Raw genomic sequence first — 18,670 nt, forward strand, 5'->3', positions numbered from 1 at the left:
ATGGTGTACTCCCGATTGTCCGAGAGTTCTACGCCAATATGCCCCAAGGAAGGCCCTCAAAGGTGGAAGTGAGAGGAAAGGTTATACCATTTAGTGTTGTAGCTATCTGAAAAATTTACGACTTGCCAAAGGTTGTGGATGAGTTCTATGAGTGGAAGAACACCTCCGATCAAGAAAAGTTGCAAGAAGTGCTGGATGAATGCTGTAGACCAGGGACCAAGTGGACCGTGACACCTCAATAGCATATGTCGTTTTCAAGAACCACACTTAAGCCCGAGGCTAGAGTGTGGTATCATTTTCTGAAAAATAGATTGATGCCCACGTCTCACACTGAGACAATTTCAAAAGATAGAGCAGTCTTGCTCTGTTGTTTGTTGGATGGAAGGCCTATTGATGTAGGCCGAATTTTACATTCTGAAATCTTGGCTTGTGCCAAGGCTGATAGTGGTTACTTGTGGTTTCCAGGTTTAATAACTCGTTTATGCAGGGAAGCCAAAGTATCGATTGGAGAGGAAGAGGAGAAAATCAAAATGAATGGAGAAATATCCCCTACTGCTGCAAAGAGAATATCGAAGAAGGTTGAAGAGTTAGCACAAGGCAGTGTTACTGCAACTCCCCAGAAAAATGATGACACAGCATAACCTGCTGAAGGTGCTGAAATTTGGGAGAAGATTGATAAGAGGCTAGAAAAGATAGAGAAAGACCAACTGGAGACAAGAAAACTTGTGATGAACAAGTTGAAAGACATGGATAATTTCATCTTAGGCCAGCTTGGATTCCTCAATTATGCACCTCAAGCCTTTGATGCAGCAATGCCGATGCAATAAGGGAGTGATAATGAAGGGGAACAAGAAGAAGAAATGGAAGAGGAGGTTGAGCAAAAAGATGAAAACATGGAAGATAACCCTTCAGACCAAGAAGAGCAAGATGAAGACTAGATCATAACTTGTAATAGTTTTGATTTAGAAGAAGGAAAAATATCTAGGTTGTATTGCTCTTTTATTTTCTTTTTGCTATATATGTAATCCCCTGCATCACTTAGGAAATTAATAAAAAAGAGGAACATGTTTACTAGTCAGTTAGATTTTAAATTCAGTAAATTTAAATTCTGTTTTATGTGAATAAAGAAGTTAGGTATATGTTACAACATGAAAATAAGAAGAAGAGTTAAAAAATAAAGAGTAACAAGAAGTTAGAATTAATGCTGCATCAATAAGGTAAAACAGATTGCATCCTTAGCTATGTTGTTATGATCTTTTTTGCTGTAGCAGGATAACAGTAGTTATGTTGAGTGATAGTAAGTGTTCTTCAACTTGAACTTGCAAAGCAATGGAGGTATGAATTGAAGGCTAAAATGATCAAAGCAGAAAGCAAATGGAGTGATTGAACATGAAGCACAAAGAATGAACTTGAAAGCAAGAAAATCCGAAATAGTTGATTGCGGATGAGGACTTAGGATTCAAGGTTTGATGGATTTGAATCTTACCATATGAGTAAGTCTTGAAGGCTATAAGGGTGAAAGAAGCCAAGCTAATGGAAGTGCAAAAGCACAAGTGAAAAGAAATCCCCTCACAAAAAGAAAAATCAAAGTCAAAAGAAAAAAATAAAATAAGTGCCAATGCACATGAGCAAAGCTCACAAAAATAAAAGAAGGAGCCAAAGTCAAAAGAAAAGCAAGCAAGGTGGACACTCGTTCCTTCAATTCTCTACACATGGGTTTGATTCAAGTTTGGCAAAGTATGGATACGGCAACTAAGTCTTATGATTCTTAGTTTGATACTCTCAAGTGGATCAAGCCAACAAGGAAGTTCTTCAACCCTCACTCAATACTCCAGAAGCAAGAAGCTAAGAGAAGTTAAGCTAACAAGGATCCCAAAGTTGAAGTGTAAACCAAGGTTGAAAGGCAACTCTCACGTGTACATGGCTGTTGGAATGCTACATCAGAACTGCTCATCTCAGTAATAGTCATTGCTGCAATTATGCTGCCGAATTTATGCAGACCAATTAATCATTTCCTTCTTTGTTACTCGAGGACAAGCAACGTTTTGAGTTTGGAGTGTGATAACTCTCCCAAATGAGAGTTAATTTAGTATTTTTATGATGAATTTGTTGCATAAATTCCATATAAGTTGACCTCTTTGCATGATAATTAAGCTAAATATTGTATATTTATGATTAAATGCTTTGAGATGACTAAGTATGGAAAATAAGATAATATTCCTTGATTTTATATAAGAAAAGATGTAATAAGTGTTTGTCTTTGCAGGAAAAATTGACGTAGGAATGCTGTAGCAGAGAAGCTGACGAAGTAATGATATATCAAGCGCTATAGCATGACAGCATGGACAAAGGAACAACCGAACTTTTGAAATTCAAAAGTTAGTTAAATCCCAACAAATGGATAAGACACCAGCAAGAACAAGGGACGTTTCTGAAGATTTAATCTTATCCCAAAATCACAAGGATCAAGGACAATATTCAAAGATTGAGTCTTATCCTAGAATCTCAAAGAACAAGGACAACAACCTTTTGTTCGGTCAACAACATTGGCACAACAATTCCAAGAAGATCAAGATCTTATCCAAGCAAGTGCCAACAAAGCCCAAAATCCCAAAGAACAAGGACTACAAACTCACACTCACATTCGGTCAATAACAACATTGGCACAAGAAATTCAAGAAGATCAAGATTTTATCCAAGCAAGTGCCAACAAAGCCCAAAATCCCAAAGAACAAGGACTACAAACTCACACTCACATTCGGTCAACAACAACATTGGCACAAGAAATTCAAGAAGATCAAGATCTTATCCAAGCAAGTGCCAACAACCCAAGAATCTAAGGATACGATAAAGCTGCAACAACAAGATTCATAGCTTTTCACTCCTAACCCTAAAGCCCAATTTCCCAACCATTTTTCCTATTTAAAGAAGAACTCCCCCACGAGTTAAAGGACAGTTCGGAACACAGTTTGGAGGAGAGTTCAGAGAGGTTGAAGGTTCGAGAAGTCAGAAGCAAGTGGGAACGTTTTAGAGAGAGAAAGAGAGGTTCTTGGAGAGGGAAGAGCTGTTGGAGCAAGGCAGTGACGACGTCTTCCTACAGCATTCATTTTCATCTTCTTTTCTGTTTTCCAATGAGTTCTTCTTTTCTTTTCTTTGTTTTATTTAATTCCATTATGAGCTAATTTGCTCTATAGGTTAGGTGATAAAGTACCTATGCTGTAACATTGAGATGTATGCCTAAACTCTGTTTATGTTAATGTTTAGTTAGTTATTCAACGAGTTTGCTTAATCTTATTCATGTGTGCATGTCGAGAGATACATATGTGATATTGAGGAGGTTGGGGCCGAGAGGTTTTCGAATCTAGACCCTTGTTGAATTGTGTGGATTAATTAGGTTATGAATAACTTAATTAAGTTGTGGGTAGAGAGATCATTCATACCACATAGCCTAGAACTTGAACTTGAACAATTCAGTGATTAGTTTAACCATAGAGATGTGGGAATTAGTTATTGAGTATATATGTTAGGTTGGCCAAAATCCCCATCATACCTTAGTGTTCGGTTACTAGTTAAACATTGATATAACATTGTTAAAGCATCGTTCCAGTATTGTTCTATCAGGGAAATTGAACCTGACCTATATCTCATCCATCATCTTAATACCTATTATTTTAGTTTACTGTTTTCTTAAATTCAATTGTATTTTATGTTACAATCCAATCATCACAATCAATCATTTTACCTACTTTCTTCACCTAAATAATCATTACTTGACACTTATCTCCGTGGGAACGATACTTGGACTCACATATCCCTTTATTACTTGTGACACGTGCACTTGCGTATTTGTGTGGAAGATTTAATTGATTACAAATTGCATAACATTAGGGCTCAATTCCTTGTTACCCTAAATTTATGTGATCTTGAAAGAACTCTAGTTCTCCGATTATTTCCCGAGAAAACATGCATTAAGATCAAGAATTCAAGATTGCACAATTACCCTATGTCTATCCCTAGATCACAAGGATTGTGATAGATTTATCAAATCAGGGTTCATGCACCAACATCCCTATTGTCATACAATTCCCCTAAATCAATCTATAAGGAGCAAACTCATAGAAAGCATTAAAGACAGATAAATTTATTCAAATATAAAAAGAGAAGAATTCAGAGACAATTTAATTCATAAACATAAGGATTCAATTGGGTTCCATCTACCCCTAACTACAGAAAAACTTAGCCTAACATATTGAATTCAAAAGCAATAAGAAAGAAAATAGTTCCCCAAGCCTCCATTGGTGTGATGTTGACTTGATTCCTCAGTGCTCCTACACTCCGCAACAGGATTCCTCTTTTGGGTCTCTGTGTATTTCCCGTGGTGTGTCTGTGAATGAGTTCCTTGACCCTGAGCTCCCTATTTATAACCTTAGAAACCACATCTTTTTTTAATTCCTCATCAAATCTCCCCATGGATCTCTATCTATTCTCAATAAAATCATATTTGTTTCCTTTTTTCCTCTAAGATCCTTCAAATTGGGCTTCAAATCTTTGTTATGATTTCTTTATCACTTCTTAGCACCAAATCTTGTGGATTTACCTTCAAAATGAGCAAGATATCAAAACATTAGCTCAATTCTCAAATTTTTATTATTTTATCATATAACACCTTGAATTCCATGCAATCTACCATATAATCTTTATGTAATTTGGCCTAAAAATATGGTAAACCAAGGGTTTATCAAACATTCCCAGATTTGAATATTGCTGTCCTCAGCAATCAATCAGAATAAAACTAAGAAAATAGGGACTAAGAATCTTCATTTGCATGGAATTTGACAGGAATGATTCAATAAGAAACATGATTACAGAGCATTCAGATTCTAAGGAATGATACATCAATCAACAAGACTCATAATTCATCAGTTAAAAGCTGCAACAAATTTTTTTAAGATCAAGAATAAAGAAGATTTCCTGAAACACTCCCTCACTAGGAATTCAATTCACTCACACTCAGTTGTTTAGAGGGTTGGTGTTTCACTCGTATCCCACTGAATCAACACTACCGTAGGCTTGCTTATATCCTTGCTCTCCACAGTTATTGTGACATATCCAACAGATCAAGAGATCTTGATTAGGGTTATAACTTGGCATGGTTGAAGGAAGGAAAAATTTAGAGAATGAGTTCTAAGATTAAAATCCAGATTCAACGAGGAATAAGTGTAATCGTTTAACAATTTGTAAACAACTTTCTCCTTCTTTTTTGGTTCATTCTTCTTCTTTTTTCTTTTGAACTTTTCTCTTGTTTTATCGTTCTCTTTTCTCAGAACAAGTTTTCTTCTTTCTTTTCACTTCTTTTCTTTTTCCTTTTTCTGAGTAATTTTCCTTTTCTTTGTTTGTTTCTTTTTCATTCTAACCCACCTTACTTCCTTAGCTTTTACCTTTCTTCCATGTACTCTCGTACATCACAATTTATGTAATCAATTAATTATCATTGTTCCTCAATTCAAGTCTGAAATTTAATCTCAAATAAGATGAGGATTTATATGGAAAGTGGCTTATTCATCTTCATAGGTTTTCAAAGAATAAACAGGCGTAGGCTCAAAATGGTTTAACTGAGGAATGTTAGCAATGGTTGGCTATTTGGCCATCTAGTTTAAAGAAAGAACATGCCTCAATCATATCCATAAAATATATCACAAATCAATTCAAGTAAGAAACAAAGCAAGTTTTAGAGTCTTTCATATAGTGGGATGCACACTTAATAAAAATTTTCTGGATAGGCTCAAAATCTCACGGCTATGGATGCACAGTAATTTTCCTATTCCTCATCTCACAAAATTTCATCACTAAAGAGAATATTCAATGAATCATGAAAATCATTGCATTGATGCTCATTATGAAAATTTAAGAAGGTGCATCATCATGCTCTGAGCCATTTTTCCATTTAAAAGCACTAAGTAAAATTTTCAGAATTTTCACAAAACAGTGGCTTGGGGTTTTAATTATTTTAAAACTCTAAAAAAAATCAAATTCAAATTGCATTAAAAAAAATCAAATCCATTTAGTTAAAATCATGGTCTCTCACAAATTCAAAAAAGACTCACATTAGTCTCTCAAAAGAATTAAAATGAGTCCACTTTGAATTTCTGAACATGAATAATCTTTTTATTTGTTAGAGACTAAAGCAGATATCGTACAAAATTTGCTAAGGACCAAAAAAGAGTATTTACTTTAAAAAACACTTAAAAATGTGCAACTTACGAAAATTATTTACTTTATATAAGTGTGTGTAAAATGGGTCTCATCTTTTTGGTCTGCTCCTGAGGTAACTGAGGACAAGAAGCGTCTCCTTCGCTCTATGTTAACCTGAAGCTCCGCATTCACCATTCTCGCTCTGTCTTAACCTGAAGCTCATTATTCATCATTCTCGCTCCAAATGAACTTTAAACTTTGTTTAATTGGTATCTTTCCCGAATGCTTCACTTCATTTTTAATCTTATTTGGTTCCGTTTTTTAACTCCTTAAGTTGCTTTTGTGCCTTGTTTTATATCTGAGCACCATGTGTTTGACTATTTTCCTAAGTGGGTTTATAGAGGTTACATGCTGGAATGTAATGTTCTTTTGGTTTATTCTGTACATGTACCTAATTGTTAGGGCTTTGAGTATGTTTATGGGGTCACAATTATGTGAGTTCTGTACCATATATGATACAGTGACTCTTCAATAACAAGTTTAAAATTGGTAGAGGGTCTGTTCATTATGTTTTTTTGTTCTTGGATTGTGCAAAAGGACGGTTTAGGATTTGTGAGTTTTGACTTTTTTTTTGAGTTTATCGTTTACTCTTTTAATGTTGTTAAGTTGATGTCATTGATTTTGAATGTTTTTCGTGATAATACTAGATTAATTGGTAACTTGGTTTGTCTTAGGATGTAGAAGCTGAGTAGAGAATTTCCATTTTATGTTCTGATATCAGTTCTTGGCTGTTATGGTTTCATTCCTATAATGCTTTTTAGAGATTGAATGATATTAGATTTTAATTTTATTGAGGTTGCTGATTGAGGAGAATAGCGAAAATAATATGTGCATGTTCGTTTCCATTGACTCTCAGGGTTGGATCCATCTTCCCTGCATACATCAACAGGTTATTGTTGCTATCATTATGATTCGTGAGTAACTCAATTTGTCAAAGGATATGAGCCTGCTTTCTTCTAGTGTATCTTCGGCTTCGTGATTTACCTGCAACTAGCAGCAAAGCTTTGTGTAATTTTCTTCAGAAAGCAATTAGTATTTCTCCTCAAACAGTAATGGAAGCAGCAAAAGTTCTTCCACTCTCCAAAACTGTCCCTTTTGGTTTCTCTATAGTGAGCAACAAAGTCTCTCTGAGACCTTTCAATGAACATTTTCATGCTAATGTACTTACTAGCAGTTGTCAATTCCACTCAATACCCAAGCGCATTAGTTTTCAATTGAATTGCTCCTATGGAAGCCCTTTTTCCTCCTTACTGAAACCAATTAGAAAAAGGGCTGCTTTGCTACCTTCTACCAGATGCTCAATTTCCAGTGAAGTCAGCACAGAATCTTGTAATCCTGTCCTAAACTACTTCAGAAATCTCTCACTTGATTCAATAAAAGCTACTTTTCTGCAGTTGACTCCTATTGATATTGTGAAGTGGTCTGGGATATTGTCCATCATAACTGCATCCACAAAATGGACTATGAATATGCTCTTCAGTCCTTTCTTCTGGATGTATTTTAGCTGGACTTGGTTGTTCTGGCCATGGTTGGTTGCTATAGTGCTTGCAGTTTATGGGTTATATTGCTTCCGAAAACATCTGCTTGGCCAGGCAAACATATTTGAGCAATTGGCAATTGTTACTTCAGTTTTCACATGGCTCACTCTTGTTCCTCCAGGTCATTTCAATGGCTACCTGGAAGGCTGGCCTTTCGCTTTCTTTTTTGTGTATCACTATTTCTTTTTCTTCAATGTCAGCGTCCGAAAGCGTTTATATGGAGATTATTATGCTCGTCCCCATGACCCAAAATGGGATGTGAATTTGCCAATGCTTTCTCGCCTTTTGTTCAGCATAGGAGTCATGGTTGGCCATTGGCTTGCAGCATTTGAAGGGCCGGAACTTCACCGCATACCGGGTGGGTGGAGCAATCTTGGAATCTGGGCTTTAATAATTGTAACTTTGCTAATGCAGTATAATGCCACATTGTATCTTGCTAATTATTCAGAAAATGTGGTAGAGCCATCTGCTGTTGTGCAATTTGGACCTTATCGTTGGGTCCGCCATCCAATATACTCATCAACAATGCTTTTGTTTGCAACATACTGCCTTGCACTTCGAGCACCTATGAGTCTGTTGTTTGTTGCAGCGGTTTGTTTGTTGTACTATAATCAGAAGGCAGAGATGGAGGAAGCTTTGATGGTTGAAACTTTTGGCCAGAATTACTCAGAATATGCAGCCAAAGTTAAATACAGGTTTATTCCATTCGTCTATTAGTTTGTCTCCTGAATTTTAGTTGTCAGTCATCAAAATCTGATTGGAGTGTAAGGTTTAGGCAAAATATAGTGTCACTCCTCGAAATCCAAGAGGTATATGTCTTTGTTTACTCTTTACTCTGTTATCTTTACTGTGTTTATCTTAACTTTGATCCTATGGCATAATGTGCACTTGTGGTTATCGTTGATGTCACGCCTTTTGAATATTTAGGTTTTCGTTGATGTTTTGTTTCATATAGCTTAGATGGTTTACTGTGTCTTTGTTCAGCACTAGCAATCACCGGCTATTTCATTCTTTTGTCTATCTTGAGCTATGTGCCTTGCCTTGCCTTGGTATAATTTTCCTAAATTATAGGAATATAAGTTTCTACCGTATAGCTTCTTTCTGTCTCGAGTTTAACTTGAAACTTGGCCTTCAACATGCATTTTCATGTTGTAAAGTAGACAAAACAATCAATCATGTTCTCCTATTTTTATGACCGATGCTGGCCCCCTTATGGATATACATTTTGGTTATCCTTGGTGTGCATGCTGGAGTAACATTGTAGAGAGATTCTTGAGCATAAATGGCTGTGGTTCTCCTATATTTGAGTTGAACCATGATCTAGCCTGACACCTATGTTTTATTAAACAAATTCAATTTTTAAAAATGATTCAAATACGTAGTATTAGAATACTTGCTTGCTGATATGGTTAGAGTTTTCATTCCCGATGAGCCTCCTATATATTAGTTTTGATTTTTTTTTCTTCTTTATGTAACAAAAGTTAAAAAGGCTAATTGACTTTTTTTTATTTTATGAAGTACTTAAAGTCTTGTCAAATCCTTTAAACTGTATATAACTAGTAAAATTGGTACATTGTATACATTTACTATATATATATATATATATATATATATATATGGGTTGGAGGCTCGATACTTGTTACATGCATTTACTCAGAGGTATGGTTTTATAGGCTCCAAGCCGCGTTTAGAGATTGCTGTAATGTCCTCTATTTCATAGGCCTTTAAACTAAAGAAATGGTCCTATGAAATAGGGGTATTGAACAAGGATCCATCCTAAATCCTTGTCTATTGAACCAGCTTCCCTTTCTTCTCTTTCTATAGTATGGAGGCAGTTTCATTAATCGGCCCTTGTCAGGACTTTGTTTCTTGTAAGTAAGAGTGTAAATGGGTCAAGCGGCTTGTCAGCGGCTGAAGGCTTGGTTTGCTTTAAACTTGACTTAGCCTGACTTATTTAATAAATAGAACGAGCTCAAACTTTAGAAAAAACTTGTTTAGCAAACATGCCCAAGTCTAATTTAATGAGGCTTGGCTTGAAAGTCTGTGAGCTGACGTGATATATTATTATAATAAATAATATATTTTTATATTACTGAATCATTAACCCTATTTTTTTACTATTATCTACGGGCATTCTCTCACGGTCACATGAAAGAAGGGTCTGTGTGCTTCTCTATTTCATGAGCTGGATCAATGTTTAAGAAAAAATTGTGTAACTCATTATTCAATCATGAAGTCGACTTTAATGTATCTTGAAACTAGCCTATGAATCGAATCTATAATGAGATAATTGAATGTATTGAAAATGTTATTTTTTTTGTTCTGACTGGATAGCAAGAAAGATGTAATTATATATGGATTAAGTGAGTTTTATGATTATTTTTTCTCTAAACGAAGGAATACAGAATTTGATATATTTATAGTCTCAATATTTGGATGTATGTGAGTTTGGAAAAAATATATTTTATAATTATAAATGAGTAAGTCAAGCTTTTAATTTTTCATAAACAAACTAAGTCAAACCTAGAATTTAGCTCATGCAAAGTTAATGGGCCAAGTCAAGTTCAAAATATTTTTGATAGATTTGGCTAGTTTAAGTTAAAACTTAACTCCGCTCAGTTCGCTCAGTTCAATTACACTCGTACTTGTAAGGTATAGAGGTGGTCAGGGCTTACTCTATTCCCTGGAGGGGAATAGTCACCCTTTAGCTACGATTCGGTAAAGGCACTATCTCTATTCCTTGGAATAGGGGCATCTGTCTCATTCTCTGTCTCAGTTTTCCATTTGGATTGTAAAGATAAAGTCCGGGCATATCATTCAAGAGGGGCTTCGCCCTATAGATAGATAAGAGGTTTATGAATGGGTTTTTTTTAGAGTTATCCTTTGTGGCCCTTATTGGGGGTTATCATTCTTATATTAGGCATCTTTATTACGGAAAAAATATTTGTATTTTTAAAGAATGGTTTTTTTAGTTAAAAGTAGTATTTTTTATTTTAATTTTAATTTTAATTTTTTTAAAAAAATCTCACTCTCTCCCCGTCCCCCTTTCATGATTTTCATTGTCTATTTCTTTACCTCACTTTAAATGATATAATTTTAAGTTCTTTAAAAACAAATCCTAATTCCCTTTATTATATGGTAATGTTTCTAGTTATCCATAAGAAATTTTTCGTACAAAATGGAAACGCACACTGTGACCTTTTGAAGTTTTCAAACACAATTAAAGGTGAGTGTCCCATGACTTGTAAAGGTGAGAGATTATGAGAGTTCTAAAGCATGATTAATTTGCAACTATTAGATCTAAAACTAATCTAATGATGATTAAATTAATTATAAGGATGACAAACTTAATTGGTGATAAATATAACAATATCTTGGACCCAAACCAATATATGAAAAAAAATTTTACGACAGAGATGGTAAATATGAAAAATTCTTTAGATTTTACTAGTAATTGACTCACGTTTGGGAGGAATGAAGGCGTGATATACTTTCAAAATCTTTGCATTCACTTATAAAGGATTTTGTTAATTGAAACTATGGGAGGAGAACCTTTTATGGATAATCTTGGCAAAAAAATTTATTTATTGCAATTTAATTAAAGAATTACGCAAATATGACAGTTTGAGGAGTATTTACAGATCTATTGCACACTGTGACGCTCCAGTGAGACGTCTCTCATGAGGAGAAGACGCCCCAATGGGGCGTCACATGTGACGCCCAAAAGGGGCGTCTCATGTGCAATGCTATAAATACCCCATTTTCCCCATTTCACTCTTCACTCATTTACCTCTTTCTAACCTCTCTCTAACCACGGTTCGTAGCGAAGCTCTGCCGACTTAGGTAAGGTCGTAATACCTCCTATGTATACGTTTAAATTACAGTGCTAGTTAGTAATACATGTTAGGATTGATCGTATATTAGAGACTTAGAACATTAGGATAGTCACTTAAAAATTTTGTGCCATGCTATGAATGTTGTAATGATACTCCCCTTTTTTTGTTACGTAGTTATTATTATTAATATTTAATTATGCATTAGGGTTTAGCGTATTAATTAGTGATTTAGAAAATAGTGATAGCGAGATCGTAAATTTTGTATGTATGATGTTATTAATGCGGGAGTTTATTCATAATTTTGTAGTCAGTTAGGTGTGATGATTACTACATATTTATGAAGTTATTAGTGACCTAAGGTTAAGTATTCTGTAAGTATTACATTATTTTTGTCCAATGTTTTTTTATTATTTAATTACAAATAAATGATTGTACTACGTATTAACATTATTTCATTAATTTCAATTCTAGTAAAATAAATGACGCGTATGCTTAAATTTTTTGATAATAAATTATGGCATTGCTTAATTAATTTGTAAATAAAATGGGGCATTACATGTGATTAATTTAAATGTTGTTTTATATGATATAGTTGAGGGTAATGGCTGATTCATCATCTTCATCGGGTTCTGCATCGGATGTAGAGCCTACCGATCCCAGCATGTACATTATACCGGGGCCGTACAGATGGGAGGTCCTTCGTAAGAGGACGCAGCGTGCTCATATTTCACAGCGAGTGTTGAATACGGAGCATGTCAGGAAAATAAAGACTAGGCGTGGAAAGCCAACGGGGGGCCAACGTGGTCGTAGTTTCATTGCCATTTAGGGCTTTATTGTATTAGGGTTTAGACTTTATCATGTTGTTATTTTGTGGATTGTACATTATTCTACTTATTTGGACTACTTACCATGCTTTTTGTATTTATGTTTTGTTGGTCGCCCTTATTGCACTTATGATACGGTAACTAATCAAGACAGTTAATAGCATGAGAATAAAAACATATATAAAGGATAGGAAAAAGTCCAACATAAAATACAGTACAATTCAAGCAATAAAATAACCAACAGCAGAAACAAATTTTGTTCGTATCTCAGTCGTTTCTCCCCCGATTTGGACATCCTCGCCGATTATAGCCGCGTTCCTTGCACAGTCCACACCGGATACGACTTTGACTTATCTCAACTTCGTCCATCTCGTTGCGGATGCGAGTTGACTTTGGACGACCTTTTGCACGCAACATAGTGTGATCGGGAATAATCTTTGGACCACTACTTTCAGGTATTGCTTCCTCGTTTTCGATTGGATCCCAGGGAAAAGCATAAGCCTCGACCAAGTTACTTGTCAAGAAGACATCGTCTACGTACATGAACGAACTCTGTCTAACACTTAAAGCAGCAGCGGCGTGACTACACGAATACTTAAAGGCCTTAAACTTTCCACACTGACAGAATCTCTGTGGGAGATTGACAGAATATGAACGCTCCCAACCAGCATCAACCTCGAAGACGGTATGTTCCACATTGTATGCACGAACGTGGTGGCCGGTTGCATCTACCTGGTTTTTCTTGACCAATTCAACAACATTTTTGCAGTGACGATGACCTGATTCAAGTTGTGCAACGACATTTGTTCCTCTCTCAACAAAATATTGAACCAATCTGCTATATGTATGCTTAACCAATGCAGTTATCGGCATATTTCTGGCCCCCTTCAAAACCCTGTTCACAGATTCTGCCAAATTTGTTGTCATATGACCGTACCTCCGTCCTTCAATATCGTAGGCTCGCGACCACTTTTTCTTAGGGATCGCATCAATCCACTCAACAATTTGAGGACTACTTTCACGGAAGCTCGCAAGATTCCTTTCAAAATCAACCATGGCCGGAGTATAACCTGCACATAATGGACATCATCGAATTAAACATAAGTTGAGAAACATAATGGAAATAAATAAATACGCATCTAATGAATGAGTATACCTAAATTCTTTAACATCCGCTTCAAACCTTCATTCCGAAACTTTTGATTGAAGTTGTTTGCAATATGACGAATACAAAAGAGGTGATATGCATTTGGTGGCTGCCAATTAGGATTTTTCTCCATAGCAGATATTATACTACGATGCCGATCAGAGATCAAACATATGTTTGACATGTCAGTAACATGAGCACGAATATTAACAAGAAAAAAGTCCCATGCATCCAAGGTCTCGCCTTCAACGATGGCAAAAGCAATCGGTAAACATTCATCATTACCATCTTGGGCTGTGACCACCAACAATTTGCCTTTGTACTTCCCATATAAATGTGTTCCATCAATTTGTATGACGGGTTTGGCAAATTTGAACGCCTCACAACACTGTCTAAACGTCCAAAATATGCGATGAAACACCTTTTTTCCAGTCACTAAGGTCTGCTCTGCATAAAGGTCATTTGTTTGGATATGATAAAATGAACCTGGAGAAAAGCGAAGCATGTATTCGCACCACCTTGGCAAAAAAGCATACGATTCCTCCCAATCACCGTACATAATTGCCAAATCACCGTACATAATTGCCATCGCTTTCTGCTTCGCATACCACGCCTTTCTGTAGGAAACTTTAAAGCCATATTTAGAGGTTATCCTTTCTTGCACCAAAGAGATTGACACAGATGGTTCTTCCTTTATCATCCCTGCATTGAAGAGTACCCAGACTCGATAACATCGAAAAAATTGTGTCTTTACACAGCAGTACGTAAACGTTGACATGACATACAAATAAATAAATACGTACCTATGACGAGATCTGCTATAATGTCCGCATCGAGCTGTCTATGTCCCTGGGAAATGTGCTCATTCAAACAATTGTGATTTCCACCCCATCTCGTAATCTTCCAATTTTCACCAAACACTGGTTTCACGGCCCTAACGCGCCACGGGCAACCCTTATCATCCGCACAACATTTCATGGATAACTTTGCAGGCGTGCTCTCAATTACAATTGCTTCTTGATGCTCCCTAATGAGGCGGTGCTTAAGTGCCATTTGAACATCTTTTTTTGTTGCAAATTCTTGATTGACAAATAACTTGTCACCCAGTTGCCACGGACCTTGTATTGAACCCGATCCTGAGACCGAACCATCAGTGCATGATTCTTGTTCGCTCTGATAACTCCAATCAATGTAGGAATAATGCGAAATTCCTTCCCAAAAAGGAATTACAGTTTCGTCACTTGCAACTGCGGATTGTAACTTTTTAATACAAAAACCCTAATTCAAGTATTATATCAGGTGCAAAATTCAACTATATACAAGTTATTTCAATTACCTTCATGATGAATACCTAATGGGGCAGACGCAACGTCATGCAACTGCGGCATTTGCGCGACCACTGGTGCATGGAATATTGGGATTTGAGACGCACCCATCTCAGCACCTTCATCTCCTTCGGAAGCACTAGCATCCTCCGCAAGAAGTCGTTCTTCCATTGCGATATTTTCATCATCATCGTCGTCGTCGTCGTCGTGCATTTCCCAAGTCGGATCATTTTCATCTCCCTCAGAATAGTTACCAACTAGAGACGCATGAGCGGCAGACAAAGATGGAAGACGGGGCGAATTTAAATCAACTGACCTCACCGGTAACGGAACATTCTCGATTGCGGCGATGTCGACGTACAACTCCAGAAAATCTATCCTTGACTGGTTGGAAAATTCTTCCATTGTCATCTCCAGGTCTTAATCATCAACCACTTGCAAACTAATGTATTTATCACATTGCCATAACCTTGTAGTGATCTGAATGATACATTGGTTGCCTTGAAGACTTAACTTCTGCCGAATTCTCTGATGCAGTTCGCCAATGGTTGCGCTGCGTTGGATACGTGTCGGCCTTTTTTCACCTTCAAACATAACACCTCGTCGACCTTCTACCTTCCTACCACTGTAATATAACACAACACGAACAGAATCAGGACGGAAACTCATTCTAAAATAGAATAAGAAACAAAATTCAAATATTAAATTAAAGAGAAGAGATATGAAGAGTGAGAGAAGAGGTGTGAAAAGTGAATAGAGAGGTGGGGGATTATATAGGGTGCACAATGTGACGCCATTTTTGGGCGTCACATGTGATGCCCAAAAGTGGCATCACATTGTGCAGTACATTTGTATTTATTCCCCAAACTGTCATATTTGCGTAATTATTTAATTAAATTGCAATAAATAAATTTTTTTTCCGAATAATCTTCACAACCAAATATATATGGGCTGACCTGTAAAAGCCCACTAAGAGGTTACTTTTTTGTTTTCTCATAATGAGCACATAGACCTCATTGTAAATATATCTCACTCACTATATCGCTCACCCATCCTACGTGTTTGTGGAGCAATTTGTCACGCACAACAATGAGGTAATGGGCAAAAATGATTATGACTCTTTCTTTCTCATATTTATAGAAAATATTTCTCATCTATATATACCCCTCTTTATCTATTGAATAGACATCTTACATTTATATATTTTATGAGTTGTTATTTTGATGAAATATAAAGACATTGTGCCCTTATATATTCCCCTCTCTAAGCCTTACTTGAGATGCGCACATAGGGTGACTCCTCAAGAGAATTTGTCCACACCACTGCCTCTGAGAGCACTTATATAGCAATATATTTTACCCTCTAAAGGATACAAACCTAACTCTACTACACAACACTCACATGTAATTTAATATAATTATTTTCACATATTTTCAACAACAACAAAAATTGAGTTATATGAACGGTGAGTCTGAAAGGAAATTTGCAAAATTACTTCTTTCATGATTGCATATCACGAAAAATCGTTAATATAACTTTAAATGAAATTTCAATAAATATCGACACTGTGTGTAAATTATATGTACAATCCGATCATTAACTCAAGTAAAATGAATCATTTTTTTGTTTACCAAAAAAAAAATGAATCATTTTGCGATATTAAAAAAACATAGTTGTTTTTCAAATGTTTCAAAATAAAGAAAGCAAATTAAACTTGGAATAGAATCACAAGAGCGAAATGAGTCATTTTTCAAGAAAAAGAAATAAGTATAGTTTTCATTTGCTAATAAATTAGGCTCTTTGACCCATTTGCGAATTTTACCCATTTAATTTTTTATTTTTTGGTAAACTACCCATTTAATTTTTTAATTTGGTATTCAATTCACAATATTTATCAATGGGGATCGTTGAGTGACGCAAGGGAGACCAGCGACACTGAGTGCCGCGAACAATCCCATCATCACTCACACATTCGATTTTTTTTTTTTAATTGAGTGTTGACCCCCTCCTCTGGGGAACTCATGAAATTGTGCCAAGTGGCACAATCTCGTTAGTCTCGTTTTCGTTAAATTTCGGAAGCGAAATTTTTTTGACTCAGGTATCCAAATCAAATGATTTTTTTTTTATTTCACAAAACTTTTCGAGATCTACACAATGACATCTCATTTGATATATTTTATCTCTCACAAACATAGTTCGAATTTGTAAAAATGTGAAACTATTATTGTGAATTTGAACTATATTAATGGAAGATAAAATATGTCAAATGAGGTGTCATTGCGGAGATCTCGAAAAGTTATGTGAAATAAAAAAAATTATTTAATTTGGATGCCCGAGTCAAAAGTTATTGCCTTCCGAAACTTTACGATAACGGGACTAACGAGATTGTGTCACGTGGCATAATCTTATGAGTTCCCTAGGAGAGGAGGCGTCACTCAATTAAAAAAAACAGATGTGTGAGTGACGCGGGGGTGGTTCGCGACACTCAGTTCCGCTGGTCCCTCTCGTGTCACTCAACGACCCCCATTAGTAAATATCATGAATCAAATACTAAATTAATACATTAAAATTTTAAAAAAACCCAATGGGTCAAAGAGCCAATAAGTTATCCTGTGTTACGTGTGCGTGTTTGTGAAAGAATGGTAATTTACGTCTTTTGTGGGAGAGAAAATTTAGAGCTCCCGGCCCTTGTAGTCCCCCATGAGAGAAAAAGCTAGAGAGGAGAGAGAGAAGAAAAAAAAAGACCAAGGAATAAATTTCCCTTTTGTGGAAGGCTTAGATTGTAAAAGTTACTATATATAATTTTTTTTAAGAAAATTAAAATTAAACAAGTACCCTATCTCAAAGAATAAAGGCAAGAACACTATACCATTACCCAGAAAAGAAAGGGACAATAACAGAATCACCATTCTAATGTATGAAATATATTTTCTGTTTGTCTTTTTCATTTTGTTTTGGTTGCACTTGCACCACAGTTTTTGGTTCTCTCTCTTTTTGCTGAGACCTGCAAAATTCTGATATTTTGTCTTTCCTTTTGTTTATTTGTATACCTCTTTTGGCTGATGTTTTGAATTTCAAACTGTGCAACTAAAAATGGTTTTACTGGATTTACGTTTTTTGTTTTTTAGTTTTTGGTAAAGAGTGGATTTATACATATTGTTGTCTTGCTGTTGGGGAGTGATTTTATTTGTCTTTCTGAAACTGTTTGTACTTTGTATATTTGGAAGGCTTTTTGACCCTTATAACCCTCTATTAATAATTAATTACTAAATTGACCTTAATTATAAACTATTTCAAAAATTTAACCCACTCTAAAAACATAACATCAATCTGCTCCTGTTTGACCGTTGACCACCAAGCCTACTCGGGTACACCTCTCCCTACCCGAGTAGACAAAAAATACCCGGGTAGAGAGGAGTGTACCCGAGTATTGTTCTTGGCACCTGAAAAATTGTTTGAATTATTTACCCGGGTACGAAGGGGTGTACCCGGGTAAATTTCTTGGGCACCTGAAAAATGTCCACTCCCCCAGAGGTTGGGCATAAAGGGTTCTTTGAAAAGTTGAGCGAAAAGTGCTTATGTGGTTGTCAAACAAGACGACGAGGGTTTGGTTGCTTCAACACCCTTTTCGAGGCATTTGTTGGGTTCTTTTGTAAAACAAGAACAATTGAGAACCATCAAGATAATGACGATGATCAGTAGCAGCATGAAGATGATGACGATGAAGGGGGTTGACTGAACACAGAAG

At 35.9% G+C, this 18,670-nt stretch overlaps 2 protein-coding genes across 3 annotated transcripts; one reads left to right on the top strand and one right to left on the bottom strand.

Annotated features, from left to right (window-relative positions):
* The first annotated feature begins 6,330 nt into the window (after positions 1-6,330).
* On the top strand, positions 6,331-12,464 carry LOC133295431 (uncharacterized). 2 transcript variants are annotated; one of them, XM_061494270.1, is made up of 3 exons: positions 6,331-6,461; positions 7,109-8,485; positions 12,219-12,464. In XM_061494270.1, the coding sequence occupies exons 2-3, from the start codon at positions 7,305-7,307 to the stop codon at positions 12,220-12,222; spliced, it is 1,185 nt and encodes a 394-aa protein (XP_061350254.1). In that variant the 5' UTR covers positions 6,331-6,461; positions 7,109-7,304; the 3' UTR covers positions 12,223-12,464. The 2 variants fall into 2 exon arrangements, with proteins under 2 accessions (XP_061350254.1, XP_061350253.1); XM_061494269.1 differs by lacking the exon at positions 12,219-12,464 and having other exon boundaries at positions 7,109-8,683.
* A 253-nt stretch (positions 12,465-12,717) lies between these two features.
* On the bottom strand, positions 12,718-15,093 carry LOC133295423 (uncharacterized). The gene is made up of 5 exons (XM_061494260.1): positions 14,934-15,093; positions 14,716-14,844; positions 14,150-14,299; positions 13,607-14,044; positions 12,718-13,520 (listed from the first exon to the last, which is right to left on the bottom strand). The coding sequence occupies exons 1-5, from the start codon at positions 15,091-15,093 to the stop codon at positions 12,718-12,720; spliced, it is 1,680 nt and encodes a 559-aa protein (XP_061350244.1).
* Positions 15,094-18,670: the final 3,577 nt, after the last annotated feature.

The sequence above is a fragment of the Gastrolobium bilobum genome, unplaced genomic scaffold (genome assembly GCF_033153095.1).
Source record: "Gastrolobium bilobum isolate Gb01-03AN ecotype WA unplaced genomic scaffold, APGP_CSIRO_Gbil_v1 utg98795, whole genome shotgun sequence".
Classification (NCBI taxonomy): Eukaryota; Viridiplantae; Streptophyta; class Magnoliopsida; order Fabales; family Fabaceae; genus Gastrolobium; species Gastrolobium bilobum.

Bases quoted from the DNA above. Each gene is read 5' to 3' on its own strand.
- LOC133295431 (XM_061494269.1), top strand. From the start codon at position 7,305: ATGGAAGCAGCAAAAGTTCTTCCACTCTCCAAAACTGTCCCTTTTGGT.
- LOC133295423 (XM_061494260.1), bottom strand. From the start codon at position 15,093: ATGGAAGAACGACTTCTTGCGGAGGATGCTAGTGCTTCCGAAGGAGAT. The intron at 14,300-14,715 runs GTCCGTGGCAAC...TCTTCAATGCAG, and splicing joins AGGATCGGGTTCAATACAAG to GGATGATAAAGGAAGAACCA. The intron at 14,045-14,149 runs GTGATTGGGAGG...ACCTTTATGCAG, and splicing joins TGATTTGGCAATTATGTACG to AGCAGACCTTAGTGACTGGA.